The following is an 18,458-nucleotide window of genomic DNA, read 5'->3' as shown; positions in this document are numbered from 1 at the left end:
AAACCCATATTCTGGGTTTTATAATCCAGGTCAAAACTGTGCACTGCTCTGGTTTACCTGTTACGATGTGGAGTGCACTGTTTTACCATGTTATTTATTACATTGCCAGGTGATTCCACAATTGTAATGTCATTTAACATTGTTAAACATAACAAGTTTTCAACATTGAATCTAAAAAAACATGAATTCAACCATTCAAAAATGTGTTAACCCATCTTTGGCAAATGTTTTACTGATAATGACAAAGTTTCTTTGCTGACAGTGGCTGCTTTTTTCCCCAATATAATAATGAAAGTTCCATTTGAACTTGTTGTATTGTGGTATATGCCACACAGTTCATATGTGTGAATGTGTTCGGGTAACAGGGCTGAGTGAATGTTGTACATTATAACATATAATGGACAATTTAATGTTAAAGGAAAAGTTAAAAGATTGACTGTTACATCCACCATGAACAATTCCTTGCCAAACTGCCAGAGGGCACCCTAACTCATATTTTGAATGTCTACTTTGGTTGTTCCACTGATTTCCTGTGTTATTGCAAACCTGAGTTGTATTTCCCGCGATTAATTACCCTACTTAAGTTTTCTCCTTAGCTCCTTGGCCTTTGTTTTCCTGAAAAGTCTGTAGTGCTGTTATGTTCTTCCTGTTGTAGCCCTGTCTTGATTTTGGTTAGTTTTGCTAGTTCTTGTTTCTTGTCTTGCCTTTGTTTTGTTAGTGTTTGGTTTAAATAAAGAAAACCTGCATTTGCATCCACCTCCCCTAACTGTTACATTGCCGCATTAATGTAAAACTAAGATTTTTATTATTATTAGATTATAGAATTTGATTATAACATATTTTAATGATTACATTTCAAGGTCAAGTGTAGTTATAGTGAACTGGGACAGGCAAGAAGCCAGTTTCTAAGCGCTGTAGATAAGATTTTATTAATGTTTTAAGCTAACGTGCACATAGGTGTTGTGAAGGAACCTCCACGTTTAAAGTGTCTTTACTTTTACATTACATACATATAGTATTTGTATATGTAACATCAATGGGACACAAATGGCACCCCAGTCATTAAATCACCCTGCCAGTGTAAATGGGTAGAATGGAAGACAATTGTCTTCTTTTGTGTCTAAATGGGTAACACTGCTGGTATTATACTCCAACAGAGAGGTGTATGTGAGATCTTTTTGGATTTTAATCCTACTCCTGCCCACCCCAAAACAATTCTGACCAATTTCATCTGCTTCTGTAGAAAGTTTGACCAATCCCCAGTTATTATTTTTGTTTGTATCTGCCTGCAAGCTTTTCAAACAAACTTAGGTGGTTCTATTTCCCAGGCATTTAAACCACAATGAAGTGTGGTTTAAATGTCATGTAGTGTGTTGTGCAGAGCCTTGCAAGCACCCAGTATGCTCCCATGTTAACAAGTGTCTGCTCCTGCCACTTTTTTTGTTGGGTCTTGCGGGATCCTTGTCCGGATGCACGTCTCTATCCCACAGGTGGTATCCACAAGAAATGCACTGCTTAGCATATATTAGGGCGGTGTGTGTGTATGTGTGTTTTTGCCACAAGACATGCCATAAGAGATTTACTATAAAGCTGGGGCACACATGGTATCCTTTAAGTGGCATGTCATTATAATGCCCGCATGAAAATCTGATATTTTCGTTTATTAACAGTGAGAATGATAATTTAAGAACAATGAAACACATGCACAAAGAATGTTATTTCTGGAGAGCCCCGCATAGATATGCAGCCTTGTGCATAGCGCATGGTTTACAAAGGCTATATGGAGGAATCGCTCAAAATATCGAAGCATATTTCTTGTTTTCTTTTTCTTTTGTGAAATATGGTATAATATGGTTTCATTTTGGCGCTCAGTAAGGTAATGCTTAAGTCAGGCTAAAACCAAGTGGTGCATCTCCCATTAGAATCATGTTAATGAACTTGGTATTTTTTCTGCATGCAGCTGTGCAAATCAGAAATGAGCACCATTGTTAACTTTTCCCCTGAAAAGACAGAAAAAAGGAGAAAAATGCAGCTACCTTTTTCCTGTGCTGGAACAGTTTGGGCTAGTTCTCTTTGCAGTTTTTGAATTGTAGTTGGGGTGGAAAATTTGCTGACACCTTGTATCCCTTGAGCTTTGGAGAGCTGTTCTTTAAAGCTTTCAGGCAGGCAAAAAAAACCCTGAATACTCCCTTTACTGTTTGTATCTGTATATTGTCTGTTCAATTCTTATAATGTATTTATATCACATTATTATATATGCAATAACGTATAGCATATATTCCATGCCTAGTGTACATGTTCAACTGTGTCTAAATACAGTTTTTTTTCTGAAATATTTGGGGAGTTTGAGCTCTAGAGCACCTGCATTGTATTGGGTATACATATATGCTGTACCTTGGCTAGACTGTCCATTCTCTGCAGCATCCTCTTCATCTGTTGCTCTTCTTCATCAGTAAACCTGCTCAGTAGAGGCTCCAGATGACCCGTCTACCAAAAGATCCCACACAAAGGAATTAGTAGAGGAATGTGTAGAGAGAACTGCACTATTACAAATGGTGTACAGAGTGATCTAGTTATAATTTGGTGATGAAATTACAGTGTATTCAAATACCTCCATATTGGGCACTACAAGCAGGTTGGAAATTTTTGTTCTGTCATTGATGAGGCTGTTCCAGTCCAACAAGTCAATAGTCCTGCAGATAGACAAAAAAATTTAATGCTGTGCCAGTCAGATCAAGCTCTGCAGTGGCCAGAAACTATCCTATATAAGAGTAAACTATTATCTCCCCAGAGATCAGCCCTGAATATAGCAGTGGTGATCAGTTTCTCTGCACATTCACTTTCCACATTATGAGAATCTTTCATTTCACAGCAATATATGAATTTAACAAATTATGGCAACCATTCTTAAAGCATGTCAGCATTAACTGTTTACAGCAGAGGCCCTCAAACTGTGGGGCATGCCTTGTACGTGGGGCTCTGGTAAGATGGAAAATATCGTAAAATAAATATTTAAATGACCACTTCAGTTCTGCCAATGTTTGCACATTTTGCTTAGGAGCTTTGCATTTTAACAACAGAATGCATAAAATATGCCAAAAGAGTCTTCTCTTTTCACTTAATAAAAAAACAACATATAAATCCAGAATGATTGACAGTTGCACAGGTGTTTTGAGCGCTCCACTTGAAAAAATGCACCAATGTATCGCTCTTGCTTTCTCTCATGCTAAATGGAGAATTTGTTTAGTTAATTTGTGTGAAACAAAGTTTATCAATGTGTGTATGTTATTTCTCATTAAATAAATATATAATATCAGTTAACTATAACATTTATTAGGGATGCCACCAATAAGGTTTATCAATGTTTGTCTGTTATTCATCATTAAATAAGTATATAATATCACTTAACTATAACAGTTATTAGGGATGCCACCAGTGGACTGGGTGCATGAATTCCCAAAAAAAACTGGGTATTGGGGAGCACTGGGAAAAAGTTTGAATATGTCTGGTTGACATGAACTGGATTTTACTACCTACTCGCAGACTAGAAAACAGGGTCGTGCTAATAGGTAGGGGAGTAACGATACATTGTGACATGCATCACGAATCAAAAATGTGACTATCGTGTATCGTGGAAATGTGTGATTCACATCGTGGAACTCTACATGCTATTAATTAGGAATGTAGGAACCCATAGAGTATAATATATGGAGAGTACGCTGGTCAGTTGATCACATTCTTTTGTTGGAGAGCCTGCGAGATCTATCGATACACCCCTGATAGATAATAATTTATTTTTCTTTTTATTTGATATAATCTATAAGAGAAGTCATTCTACTTTATTTTCTGTACAAGTCTGCTCAATTAAATGACTCATTGCTTATGTAACATTTGAGAAATATATATAAAAAAAGGGGAACATGGGTATAGTAACTACTACAATGAGTTCAGAAAGATACTTCACCCAGATGAGCCCAGCTTCTCCCCAGTGAGCCAGTTTTCAATGTCGTTCTTGGATGCCACACCCAGTTTAGCCAAAGTTTCCTAAGAAAGAGCAAGATAAGCATGACTGAAACATGAATGGATCCATAAGCTGGATAGGTAAGGAAGGCTTAAAGTATAATGAAGACTAATTAAGCTTTTTAAAGGCTAATGATGTTTGAAGAGAAAGTACCTGTAGCTGCTCAAGCTCTAGTTTCTGCTCCAGTACAGCCATCCCATCCTTCCCCTGCTGCGCTGCCAGCAAACTAAAAAAACGCCTCCATTTTACCAGCACCTCTGAGAACTGCAGCTATAAGGACACATATATTTAGAGCTGGGAAGATAGATAGATAGATAAAGAGAAAGAGATTAGTTATTTACCAGAAACTGAGGTCGACCCAAAGCTGTCATCTTAATGGCCGAGAATCCATCCACAGAGCTGCCAGCTAAAACACATACCAAAGCCTGAGCACTGACAGGTATTTAGTACATTGGCAAATGTCTACACAGCAAAAATCTAACCAGATGCTTTGATGCATTTGATGAAGGTCTCCATGTGATGGTCACACTTGGCCTCGTCGGCATAGAAGTATGTACGAGCACTGATCACACCACCACGTCGATCCCCAAACTGACGATGGGCTTTGTACTTCTTCTCACGATGGTCAATACCTGCATGATGTGAATGATTTATGGCACAGCAGTTATGTATACAAAAAAGTATTAAACTCAAATCAAGAGCAAAGCTATTAACTGTTTAAATAATCTATATATACACTCACTGTCCACTTTATTAGGAACACCTTTACACCTGCCCATTCATGCAGTTATCCAATCAGCCAATCATGTGGCACCAGCACAATGCATAAAATCATGGAGATACAGGTCAAGAGCTTCAGGTAATGTTCACACCAAACATCAGAATGGGGAAAAGTGTGATCTCTGTGACTTTAACCATGGCATGTTGTTGGTGCAAGATAGGCTGGTTTGAGTATTTCAGAAAATGGAATTTTCACGCACAACAGTCTCTAGGATTTACATAGAATTGTGCATAATACAAAAAACATCCTGTGTGCAGAGAGTCTGCAGGATGAAACAACTTGTTGAGAGAGAGATCAGAGGAGAATGACCAGACTGATTTGAGCTGACAGAAGTCTATAGTAATAAAAAATAAGCACTCTTTACAACCATGGTGAACAGAAAAGGATCTCAGCACGCACAACACATCAAACCTTGCAGTGGATGGGCTACAACAGCAGAAGACCACATCAGGTTCCAGTTTTTTCAGCCAGGAACAAGAATCTGAGGCTATCATGGGCACAGACACACCGAAACTGGACAGTTGAAGACAGGAAAAAGACCAGGTGATTTTTTTCTAATCTCCAACTGTCCAGTTTCTGTGAAGTTGTGCCCATGATAGCCTCAGAATCTTGCCCTTTGCTGACAGGAGTTGGCTGACTTTTCTGCTCAACGTGGTTGTAAAGAGAAATTATACGAGTTACTATATCCTTCCTGGCAGCTTGAACCAATGTGGCCATTTTCCTCTGAACTGTCTTATCAATGTTTTTTGTTTTTTGCACCATTCTGTGTAAACCTATTACACACACACACACACATGCATATATATATATATATATATATATATATATATATATATATATACACATACACACACACATGTGGAAATTAGGACACCCCATGAAAGCCTGTGTTTTTTTAACATAGTTAAACATATGGACATTTGATCTTCATTTTAACAATATTGGGAGATTCAAGTAATATAACTAAACAAATAAAACCAAAGAAAAGTCTTTTTAAAATGATCTGTAAAATGTAGTTTAAAAAAATTTATTTGTACTTAAAATGGCTAATATTTCTTACAGGTGTACCACATCAGGTGCAAATTATTAGATTATTTAAACCTCAGACATTTAGTTTGGTTTGCTTTTAATTGTTGAAGTGAGAGGTATCACCATGGTGAGATCCAAAGAGGTCTTCAGAAAGAAGATTGTTGATACTTATGAGTCTGGTTAAGGATATAAAAAGATCTCAAAAGAATTTGTAATCAGCCATTCCTCTGTCCGGAAAATCATTTACAATGGAGAACATTTAAAATAACTGCCAACATGGCCAGGTCAGGCCGTCCAAGCAAATTCCCCCCAAGAGCAGACCGCAAGATGCTTAAAGAAGTCTCCAAAAACCCTAAAATATCATCACAGGACGTACAGCAAGCTCTTGCTACAGTTGATGTCAAAGTGCATGAATCTACAATAAGAAAGAAACTGCACAACTTTAATTATCATGGCAGGTGTGCAAGGAGGAAACCTTTGCTGTCTAAGAAAAACATGAGGGCAAGACTGAAGTTTGCCGAAGAACACATAGACAAAGGCCAAGACTTCTGGAATAATGTGCTTTGGACAGATGAGTCTAAAATTGAATTATTTGGACACCATAACAGAGGGCATGTTTGGCGTAAAACAAATACAGCATTTCAGCAAAAGAACCTCATACCAACTGTGAAACATGGAGGTGGAAGTGTTATGGTTTTGGGATGCTTTGCTGCAGCAGGACCTGGCCAGCTCACCATCATAGAATCCACTATGAATTGTGTCAGAAGGTGCTTGAGGAACATGTGAAACCATTTTTCAAAAAACTGAAGCTGATCTGGAACTGGACCTTGCAACATGACAGTGACCCAAAACATACCAGTAAATCCACCAAGGACTGGCTGAAAAGTAAAAAATGGATAGTTCTGGAATGGCCAAGATCAAAATCCTATTGAGATCCTGTGGGGTGATTTGAAATGGACTGTGCATGCAAGAAACCCCTCAAACATCACACAGCTGAAAGAATTCTGCATTGAGGAGTGGTGGAAACTTTCTTCCAGTCGAAGTCAGAAACTGGTAAATGGCTACAAGAAACGTCTCATTTAGGTTATTTCAGCCAAAGGGGGAAACACTAGCTATTAGGGCATAGAGTGTCCTAACTTTTTCCTCAGTTGAAATACTCATTTTTGTTGATTTCTTTTGTTTAATAAGTGATTTTTTGTTGTTTACATGCAATTACATCACTTTCATCTACAGGTACAAATTAAAACAAGATCAGAAATTGACATGTTGACATTTCTTAATAAAGAACTGAATAATTAATGGGGTGTCCTAATTTTTTCACATGACTGTATATATACACACACAAACACACACACACACGTGTATGTATACAGAAGGCAGCAAGTGAACAGTCAGTTCTCAAAGTTGATATGTTGGAAGCAGGAATAATTGGCAAGTTTAAGGATCTCAGTGACCTTGAGAAGGGCTAAACTGTGATGGCTAGACAACTAGGTCAGAGCATCTCCAAAACAGCAGGTCTTGTGGGGTGTTCCCAGTATGCAGTGGTTAGTCCCTACCAAAAGTGGTCCAAGGAAGGACAACCGGTGAACCGGCAACAGGGTCATGGGTGCACAAGGCTCATGGTCACACAAGGCTCGCTGATGCGCGTGGGGAGTGAAGGCTATCATGTCTGGTCCAATCCCACAAAAGAGCAACTGTAGCACAAATTGCTGAAAAAGTTAATGCTGCCCATGATAGAAAGGTGTCAGAACATATAGTGCATTGCAGATTGCTGTGTATGGGGCTGCGTAGCCGCAGACCGGTCAGAGTGCCTATGCTGACCCCTGTCCACCGCAGAAAATGCCTACAATGGGCACTTGAGCATCAGAACTGGACCATGGAGCAATGGAAGAAGGTGGCCTGGTCTGATGAATCACGTTTTCTTTTACATCAAGTGGATGGCCAGGTCCGTGCGAGTCACTTACCTGGAGAAGAGATGGCACCACAATACATTATGGGAAGAAGGCAAGCCAGCGGAGACAGTGTGATGCTCTGGGCAATGTTCTGCTGGGAAACCTTGGGTCCTGGCATTCATGTGGATGTTACTCTGAGACATATCACCTACCTAAATATTGTTACAGACCAAGTACACCCCTTCATAGCAACAGACTTAAAGGATCTGCTGCTAACATCTTGGTGCCAGATACCACAGCACACCTTGAGAGGTCTTGTGTAGTCTGTGCCTTGATGGGTCAGAGCTGTTTTGGCGGACCTACACAATATTAGGCAGATGGTTTTAATGTTAAGGCTGACGGTGTATATAAAATCATATAAATTAGCAAACCAAACTAGCAGCTCCAGTGCTCTTTGGATCGAACAAATTCTTTTTATGGACAGTGATTTCCGTAAAACTGGGTTAGGACTTTGTTTACATTAACATATGTGTTTTGTTTTCATTCTTGTCCTGTCTCCTCCCCTGTCTTGTCATTGGTTGCATCCTTCATGTGTCACGTCCTGTCTCACCTGTTCCTAGTTTCGCCCTTGATTATTCTGTATATTTAAACCTCCCCCGTGTGTCTTTGTTCATCGTGCAGTATTGTTCAGCGTTTCACTGCCTGACTTTACCTAGCTGTTTTGTTTTGTGGGTTCACTCCAGTTTTTTACTTCTCGTGTGTTTCTTGATTCTTGTGTCTGTTATAACTGTTTGCTGATCGCCTGACCCTGTGCTTGTTTTTCACTATGCGCTTACTCTTCATTTTTGGGTTTCTCTGCCTGTCTCTCAATAAATGCTTTATACTGCAATTGGATCCGTCTCCAGTCACATTAATTCTGGTCGCCACGGGAACCATGGGCCTAGGAAGCGTGGCTGAATTCATTTGTTTAACAAGCGTGATTTATGGGAAGGGGGACTTTTGCTTTGGACTAGCCTGTCAGATGAACCCATTCGGTCATTCACTAGCTACTATGAAGAGGCCAATGTGAAACATCCCTGCAGAGCTCACTCCAGAGGCTGCCTCCTTCCCTGCAGAGTTCCCTCCAGAGGCTGACAGGGCAGCCTCCTTCCCTGAAGAGCTCCAGCCAGAGGCCGACAGGGCGGCCTCTCCTGCAGAGCTCCCTCCAGAGGCCCACAGGGCGGCCTCCTTCCCTGCAGAGCTCCAGCCAGAGGCACACAGGGGGCCCTCGCTTCCAGAGCTCCAGCCTGAGACCAACGAGGTGATCTCTCCTGCTCTGCTCCAGCTTGAGGCTGACGGCACGGTCTCCCACGCCATGCTCAAGCCAGATTCCGACAAGTGGCTTCCCACGCCATGGTCCTGCCTGAGGTTGACGGCACGGCCTCCCATGACCTGCTAACGCCTGAGACCAAGACTTGTTCCTACACGAGGCCAACGGCGCGGCCTTCCATGACCTGCTCAAGCGTAAGATTGATAGCAGGGCTTCCCATGACCTGCTCAAGTCTGTGACAGCCGAGATGGCCTCCCAAGACCTGCTCAATCCTGAGGCCAATGAGACAGCCTCAAACGCCACGTTCCTGTCTGTGGCTGACGGCAAGGCCTCCCAAGACCAGCTGGCTTCTGTGGCTGATGATGCAACAGCGCAGGCTCTCGGATTAGGACTTTGTTTACATTAACATGTGTGTTTTGTTTTCATTCATGTCCTGTCTCCTCCCCTGTCTTGTCATTGGTTGCATCCTTCATATGTCTTGTCCTGTCTCACCTGTTCCTAGTTCCCCCTTGATTATTCTGTGTATTTAAACAAATGTGTCTCTGTTCGTCATGCAGTATTGTTCAGTTTTCACTGCCTGACTTTACCTAGCTGTTTTGTTTTGTGTTTTCACTCTGGTTTTTGTCTTCCGGCTTGTTTCTTGATTCTCGTGTTTGTTTTGCCTGTTTGCTGATCGCCTGACCCTGTGCTTGTTTTTCACTACGTGTTTGCTCTTCATTTTTGGATTTGTCTGCCCGTCTCTCAATAAACGTTTTATACTGCAATTGCATCCATCTCCACTGGCATTACATGACAGTTCAGCTTGATTAGAAATATTTGACTTTATTATCACTTTTCAATGATCATTGGCCATCCAGAACTGAACTGAACATGACTGTACACAACTGGGTTTATAATCATAGGGCCTTTTAAAGTTAATTATTACATTATAACATATTTGGTACATACCATGGCTTTCCTTTTCAGCCTGAGACACACAGGAACTGGAAAAATAAAAAGAGAACATGGCAGGAGGAAAAGGACATGAGTGGTGCAATATTACATCCTGGTAACTTTTAATGTCTTAAGAGGTTTCCCTGGCCACTGGCACCAAGCATAAAAAAGATTTCTAAGTTTTTCAAGTTTAACTGCGATCGAAAAACACACAAATGGATTGATCAAGACAGTCACACACTACTTCACCAAAAAGCCTAAAGTACCCTCTCCATTTACTGACTCACACACCGGCAGAAAAGCCAAACCTGGTCATGTCTGGCATTTCCAGCTCAGTGCTATCAAGTTGTGAATCTCATTTAGAATTGCAACAGTATTCTCTAATGGCAGTGGCCTCTTTCAGCAGGATAATGCTTTCTGCCACACTGCAAAAATTGTTCAGGAATGGTTTGAGCAAAATGAAAAGAGTTCAACTTTGACTTGACCTCCAAAAATTCCCCAGATCTCAGTTGCAATCGAGCATCTGTGGGATGTGCTGGACAAACAAGTCTGATCCATGGAGGCCCCATCTCGCAACTTACATGACTTAAAGGATTTGCTGCTAACGTCTTGATGCCAGATACCACAGCACACCTTCAGAGGTCTTGTGGAGTCCATGCCTTGATGGATCACAGCTGTCCTGGCGGCACAAGGGGGACCTACACAATATTCGGCAGTTGGTTGTAATGTTATGGCTGATCGGCATATGTAAGATTTTTTTTTATTATTATTTTTTTCCCCCTAAATTATTATAACTTTTTAATAATTTTTTCTAAGGCAGTCTGTTCTGGGTTGGTTGGGAAGAGATTAACAATGTAAAAAGTATTGTCTTTGTACAAATAATTACATTCGTTCTTGCAAATGAATATTATAAAAAAACCTCCTTGGTTGACAACGCAGTGTGTGCAGGTGCATTGTCGTGGTGCAAGATCCACTTCTCCCAGACTTTTTTCTGATGCGTTCCTGTAGATGCCTAAGCACTTCAATGTAAAATTGCTTAGGTGTGCACAGAACATTCGAATTCTGGGAATTTTCTGTGCGTGTGTATAAATTTTGTGTGTGTGTATAAATATACACTCACTGAGCACTTTATTAGGAACACTATACTAATACTGGGTAGGGCCTCCATTTGCTCTCAAAACAGTCTCAATTCTTCACAGCATGGATTCTACAAGATGTTGCAAACATTCCTTTGAGATTCTGGTCCATGTTGATATGATTGCATCACGTAGTTACTGCAGAATGCAGGAGCACTGCAGGTGCACTTTCATGCTGAAAATCTCCCATTCTACCACATCCCAAATGTGTTTTATTGGATTCAGATCTGGTGATTGGGAAGACCACTGAAGAACACTGAATTTATTGTCATGTTCATGAAAGTTTGAGACAACTTGCTTTGCGACATGGTGCATTATCATGCTGGAAGTAGCCATCAGAAAATGGGTAAAGGGATGCACATGGTCAGCAACAATACTCAAATAGGCTGTTGCATTCAAGTGATGATTGATTGGTATTAACAGGCCCAAAGTGTGCGGTGAAACTTTCCCCACACCATTACACCACCTCAACCAGCCTGGACTGTTGACACAAGGCAGTTGGGTCCATTTATTCATGCTGTTGGCACCAAATTACGACCCTACCATCTGTGTGCCTCAGCAGAAATTCAGATTCATCAGACCAGGCTACATATTTTCAGTCTTCAAATGTTCAGTTTTGGTGAGCCTGTGCCCAATACAGTCTTAGCTTTCTGTTCTTGGCTGACAGAAGTGGAACCTGATGTGGTCTGCTGCTGTTGTAGCCCATCCGCCTCAAGGTTCAACATTTTGTGCATTCTGAGATGCTTTTCTGCTCACCACAATTGTACACAGTGGTTACTGTAGCCTTTCTGTCAACTCAAATCAGACTGGCCATTCTCCGTTGACCTCTATCATCAACAAGGCAGACCTTCAGCTTTAATTTGAGAGTATTTACATCCAAACTGGGTTAACAGTTTAGGAACTACAACACATTTAATATGTAATCCCCCTCTATCTTAGGGACCAAAAGTAACTGGACAAAGTGACAATCAGAAATTAAACTTTACACTTTGTCTGTAGCCATGACTAAAGGTCATTCTATATATTAATTATTTTGCAGCTGTAGTCAGAAGAAAAACAGCTCTTGACAGTATTAAAAGCCCTTTTTATATCCTAGTGTGTAAAACCCATGTGTATACAAGTGTGTGCGTGTGTGTTTGTTTAAACCCACCCCATATACCCAAGAGCACACATTGAGATTACACATGTGCAGACAGTGTACCCCTGCACCACCTTCACCATCTCAGCCAAAAAAGAGGACATGCACCTAAATTTTAAACCCACAGTGTGTGACTGCCCAGCTCACTAAGCATCACTGAGGATGACCTGGAAAGAAGCACAATGTCAGTTTCCAGTAATGAACTCAGAAGATATTTTCTGCCCTTCTGTTTCTGTGGCTTCATCTGGCATTAACTGTAGTGACCTGTAGTGATTTCCATGTTCAGAGAAAAGATTATTTTATAACTGTCTTTTGAAAGATTTCCTTCTCTGCTGATTAGTGAAATCAGGTCTCTATGTTCTTTTTCTCTCTTTATCTCTCTTGTTCTCTTGCTCACGCAGACTACTGCTGTGTTCCCATGATGGGTGTTTTTGTTTCATTCTGTGCCATCAGAAAAACTCTACATCTCAGCTTACCCAAAACATCTTGCACAACATTCACTGCTCCTCTGGGGGATGTGCTTGTGTGTCATAACAGTGCTCACTCGTGCTCATGCGTTCCTACACACCATGCAAGGGGTGTAAACACTTTCCTACTTAACTGACCAATCAGGGGTGGGGGTGGGGTGGGAGGGCTTGGCCTAACTGACCAAACAGGATTTGAAAGCAGGTTCAATAACTGTGGCCAAAAAAAGGTTATGAGCCGGCATACTGGGATATACTGGGATATACTGAACAAACCTTCTGCCTGATATTAATTTTAACACAGCCGAGAAGCTACTAAGGAACACAGACCATGCAAAAATAATTTATTTCATCTGACTCTCAGCAATAGGATTTTGACTTGTTTTATTATTTTGCTTCAAAAACATATTAGAGGAAATACTAGCCATAACATGATGCATCTGCTCCAGTTACAGTTAATAGTCATGTGGTTTCTCTCATGATTTTCAAATCTGTCTATTACAGATTTAGCTGCTCTATTCATATGGGTAAGCTAGGTTGCAAAAGAAAAATGGATGCTGCAAATGCAAATAATTAGAATGAATGGAAAATATAATTTAAAAAAATAAGTACTACCTTTGATACTTTATTTTTGTGATTGTTTTTAGTTTGTTTGCAATTTTTGCTGAAGTTTAACATAGTCTACCAAAAATGAGCCTAAATTAAGAAGAGAACAGGACTAACATCGCAACCAAAACCTACTGCAGATTTAGAAACATGGCAGTTAGGATAAATAATAAACAATGCTGATGCATACTGATGTTTGTAAACCATATGCCATGGTTTTTAAATGGTGTTACTAATTTCATTAAATAAATACTAATGCTACTACCAGACTAATAAATAAATTAAAAAAAAAATCATAGGTAGAGCATTATTTACTCAGTACAAAACACCACTTAAATTAACACAGGCAAATTTGAGGAAATCCCTGATAAGTAGATGAATTGGTGGTTAAATACATTATCAATCTGTAGCAATTCAACAAACAATTTGGAAGCAGTAGCCAGCTACTCCTGCTCTTCTATTTGTGAGCAAGTTGACTATCAGTCTAGTTTTCTCTGCAAGTGAGTAGCCATCCTGGTTGCGACAGTAACAGATCATCCGTCCCTCATTTTACCACACTCATTCTATATACAATCCTTTACCAAGCTGCACAGATAAAAACCCATTTGATGTAAACCGCAGTTTACATGTGGCCAAGCAGTGGAGAGTTATCTAAACTTTAATCTCTGGTGGTACGGTGATGGTGAAGTGATGCCCTGACAATTCAACAATCACTGAAACACTCATACAGTCAACACAATATCTTTTAAGAGCTTGTTGTGATTAAATCGATCAAACACATGAACTTGATTGAGCTGTTAATCGCCAGTAACAGCTGTTTAGTACTGTTTGCTATTCAGTCTTAGTGACTACCTTCGGGCTATGGCTAAATTTTCCATAGGTTTCCATCAAAGTTCTCTATAGATACGGTCAGCTGCAGCTTGTTCTGTTTAAAAACAAATAAAAATGGATCAGCACAACTATCCTCACTAAGCTAGTATCCTAATAGCACTGCCATACTTACTCCATCTCCTTTTTCTCGGCTTCTTCCTGTGTGAGGTCTTCCTCTACACTGTAGTCCAGAACCGAGCCAACCCCAAAAGCCTGGTTCTTCTGCATCAGGGGCTTAATAGAGTCCTGGTCTTCTCCTGCCACAAACTGCCCATAAAATGTCATCTTCATCAACTTCTCGAAAAGGCGCTGGCCTAAGATCCTCCTACTCAAGTCCATTAGCTATAGGGAAAGAACAGTAATGTATAGAATATTGATAAATATATTGAACAAACAGCCTCATATGAGAGAAGTGAGCTATGGTATATAGTGTTATTTGCAGTATATGCTGAAGATATATCAGAATGGTTCCAGTTTAAGTTTTGCTAGATTTGCTAGATGTAATACAGCCTGACCAGCAGCAAGTTGGTAAGTTGATAACTACCATTTGACTAGCTCTGTTAATCAACTTGCTTTTTGATAATAGTAGACAATTGTCAGGAGCTTTTGTGTCATGGGTCCTGAATGTACTGTTCCTTTTTAGTTAAATTGCTGCTGAATATGACAGGTATACATACTTTTTTCAGACAATGTAATATAAATCATAATAAAATGGTGGTGATGATGATGATATGAAAATTTAACACTGGTTCATGCTTCACTGTAGCCATATGCAATATTTAAGCAAAACTTGACATACACTGAACTACATACAAGTAATTAGGTAAGGCAACTGCAAACCCCTCCTCACCTCCTTGTTCTTATCCACGAGGAAGTCAAACGTGCAGAGTTTGAACACGAGCAAACTTCGCAACAGTTCGAGCGTGTCTTTGCTCTTGTACGCTTCCTGCGTGTTCTCAAAATCGATGAAGATCTTCTTGCCATGGCTGACCGCATGTCTTCTCGCATCGCTCATCAAGTCTACCATGCACGGTTTCTCAACTAGCGGACATACTGCTTGCGCCTCTTCGCCTTTCTCTTGCGGCCGGTTCGATGCTCCAGTGGATCGTAATCTTTTTGGAGCAAACTTCATGCGGATCAGTTTGTCCGAATTGGCTCTTACCAGAGCCTGCATCACCATGCCGTACCACATTGTTTTAAGGACTTTAAAAGAAGTTCAGCTGGGAGTTTCCGTTCCGTTCCAACACGTGGACGCAGGGGGTGCTCGCACGCGCTCTCCAGTTCACACGAACGCGGTTACTAAAAGAGATTTGTGACGCGCCTCACACAGCACCTCTGAAAGGCAGTCATATGTAAGGGCATATGAGCCCAAACATTTCAACGCCCCTTATCTTAATTCGCTTCTATCCCGGGGCGGATCTAGGATCAGACCTTCAGTGGTGCTCAGCCCCTGATGAATGTGAAATACAAACATGCAAAGCACTAGCTGGTTTTCATTACAGTAGTTGACTGATTACTGTGACTTTCCCATAAGGGTGATTCCTACAGTACAATTCTGTGCCTTTTTTGTCCCCAACACAGATGGTATTTATGTAAAATGTGGAATAATAATTAACACTTTTTGAATGTTAAACACAATGCAGTCTCCCACAAACTATATTTTATACATTTTACCCTGCTTTTATTCGTCAGACACTAGAGGTTTCCCATTTCCCTAGGGATGTGCATTAGATTTCTGAGATAAATGTAGGCGGTATAATCATAAAAATGTTTCAGAGATTTCACATATTTTAAAAGCTTTGTTTAAGTCATTTCTAAACATTACACTGTTTCAATGATTATAAGAGATTTTCTTTAAATGAATTTCTGTCTTTATAACGACATAATTTCCTGGGCTCACATTTTTTTGAGGGAAAGCAGACTTTTTAATGTCTATTTTAAGATTTCTCTGTAATGGCTAAATTAAGATTTCATTTCAAAGTCATCATATTAAAAAGTATAAAATTCTTTTGTTGATTTCACTTTTATGGTAGACTGGTCTTGCTCAAACTCTGTGTAATGATTTGTTAGAATGTCCACCCTGTTATGGTCCAACCTGTTAGCACAAAAGACCTAACAGGGTGGACATGCACATAACAGTAGACATCTAAATAGTGTATCTATGTAGCCTATGTGTGTTTTAGATTTAGATTTATTGTTCAGTTTGGTTTAAATGATAGAAATATTGTTATTCAGTATCTCTTAAAGAATGCCCTTAAGAGCAGCTGACATACAGAGGTGTTAGAAAGAAACAGAGATAATCAAAAAGTACTGTACCAAAACATTCAGTCCAGACAGTGAGCCTAGTTAAGAGGCTTCAAGGTGAGAGACAGTTTATGCTAGGCCAATCTCATACTTATGTTTCCCATTTTTTTTTCTAGCTAAAGTACTGCAAAGCCCTAATCTTAATCTGAAAGATATAGCATGCACATCCAAAAAACGCAAAGATGAATGAAAAACCCAATACATACAATTAGGTCCGGAAGTATTTCCACAATGACCGAGTTTTAGTGATTTTGCCTTTATACACCACCACAATGGATTTGAAATAAAACAATCAAGATGTGAACGAAGTGTAGACTTTCAGCTTTATTTTAAGAGGTTCCACAAAAATATGGCATTTACCATTTAGGAATTATAGCCATTTTAAGGAAAGTACTTCCATTTTCAGGGACTCAAAGGTATTTGGACAAAGTGACATAATTGTAAATATAACCACAATTTTAATACTTGGATGAAAATCCCTTGCAGTCAATGACTGCCTGAAGTCTGGAGCCCATGTTCTCAAAACTCAAATTCTGAGTTTCCTCCCTGGAGATGCTTTGCCAGGTCTTCACTGCAGCCACCTTCAGTTGCTGCTTGTTTGTGGGTCTTTCTGCCATCAGTCTTGTCTTCAGTAAGTGAAAAGCATGCTCTATTGTGTTGAGATCAGGCGACTGACTTGGCCATTGAAGAATATTCCATTTCTTTGCCTTCAAAAAGTCTTGAGTTGCTTTTGCAGTATATTTAGGGTCATTATCCACCTGCACTGTGAAGTGGCGTCCTATCAGTTTTGTAGCATTTGGCTGAATGTGAGCAGAGAGTATAGCCCTATACACCTCAGAATTCATCTTGATACTTCTGTCAGCAGTCACATCATCAATAAACACCAGTGAGCCCGTTCCATTGGCGGCCATACATGCCCATGCCATAACATTTCCTCCACCATGTTTGACATGATGTGGTATACTTTGGATCATGAGCTGTTCCTTTCTTTCGCCATACTTTTCTCTTCCCATCATTCTGGCACAAGTTAATCTTGGTTTCTTCAGTCCAAAGAATCTTATTCCAGAACATGGGAGGCTTTTTTTAGATGTTTCTGGCAAAATCTAATCTGGCTTTCCTGTTCTTTAATATTACCAGTGGTTTGCACCTTGTTGTAAACCCTCTGTATTTACATTCATGAAGGCATCTCTTAATTGTATATTTTGACAATGATACGCCTAACTTCTCCAGAGTATTCTTGACTTCTGTTGATGTTGTGAAGGGGTTTTTCTTCAACAAGGAAATGATTCTGCGATCCACCACTTTAGTTGTCTTCCGTGGTCTTCCAGGCCTTTTGATGTTGTTGAGCTTACCAGTACTTTCTTTCTTTTTAAGAATGTACCCAACTGTTGATTTGGCCACACCTAAGGTTTTTGCTATCTCTCTTATAGATTTATGTTGTTTTTTCAGCCTAATGATGGCCTCCTTCACTTGCATTGAGATCTCCTTGGACTTCATATTGGTAGCTCCAGTCGAACAGCTGCCAAATGCCAACTCAATACCTGACATCAACTCCAGACCTTTTATCTGCTTCATTTGTCTTGAAGTAACAGGGGAATGGACCGTACCTGGTCAAATAATTTCTTGTCAGTCAATTGTTCAAATACCTTTGAGCCCCTGAAAATGGAGGTACTTTGCTTAAAATGGCTGTAATTCCTAAATGGTAAATACCATATTTTTGTGGAACCTCTTAAAATAAAGCTGAAAGTCTACACTTCAATCACATCTTGATTGTTTTATTTCAAATCCATTGTAGTGGTGTATAAAGGCAAAATCACAAAAACTCCATCATTGTCCAAATACTTCTGGACCTAACTGTATATTTGGGTCCATAAATATTTGGACAGTGACACAATTTTCATAATTTTGCCTCTGTACACCACCACAATGAATTTGAAATGAAGCAATCAAGATGTGATTGAAGTGTAGACTTTCA

General features: G+C 39.9%; 1 protein-coding gene across 1 annotated transcript in view; it reads right to left on the bottom strand.

Annotated features, from left to right (window-relative positions):
- prodha (proline dehydrogenase (oxidase) 1a) overlaps positions 1 to 15,541 on the bottom strand; it is a 37,571-nt gene extending 22,030 nt beyond the window's left edge. Inside the window, exons 1-9 of the mRNA XM_026929305.3 lie at positions 15,030 to 15,541; positions 14,313 to 14,521; positions 9,981 to 10,015; positions 4,504 to 4,653; positions 4,363 to 4,427; positions 4,175 to 4,291; positions 3,965 to 4,044; positions 2,612 to 2,693; positions 2,395 to 2,487 (exon numbers count right to left, since the gene is read on the bottom strand). Coding sequence (XP_026785106.3) covers positions 2,395 to 2,487; positions 2,612 to 2,693; positions 3,965 to 4,044; positions 4,175 to 4,291; positions 4,363 to 4,427; positions 4,504 to 4,653; positions 9,981 to 10,015; positions 14,313 to 14,521; positions 15,030 to 15,371 — 1,173 coding nt within the window. The 5' untranslated portion in view covers positions 15,372 to 15,541. The remainder of the gene's footprint in view (positions 1 to 2,394; positions 2,488 to 2,611; positions 2,694 to 3,964; positions 4,045 to 4,174; positions 4,292 to 4,362; positions 4,428 to 4,503; positions 4,654 to 9,980; positions 10,016 to 14,312; positions 14,522 to 15,029) is intronic.
- Positions 15,542 to 18,458: the final 2,917 nt, after the last annotated feature.

Source organism: Pangasianodon hypophthalmus, chromosome 15, assembly GCF_027358585.1.
Source record: "Pangasianodon hypophthalmus isolate fPanHyp1 chromosome 15, fPanHyp1.pri, whole genome shotgun sequence".
NCBI lineage: Eukaryota > Metazoa > Chordata > Actinopteri > Siluriformes > Pangasiidae > Pangasianodon > Pangasianodon hypophthalmus.
The sequence above is the reverse complement of the archived record's forward strand: the minus strand, read 5'-3'. Positions and strand labels throughout refer to the sequence as shown.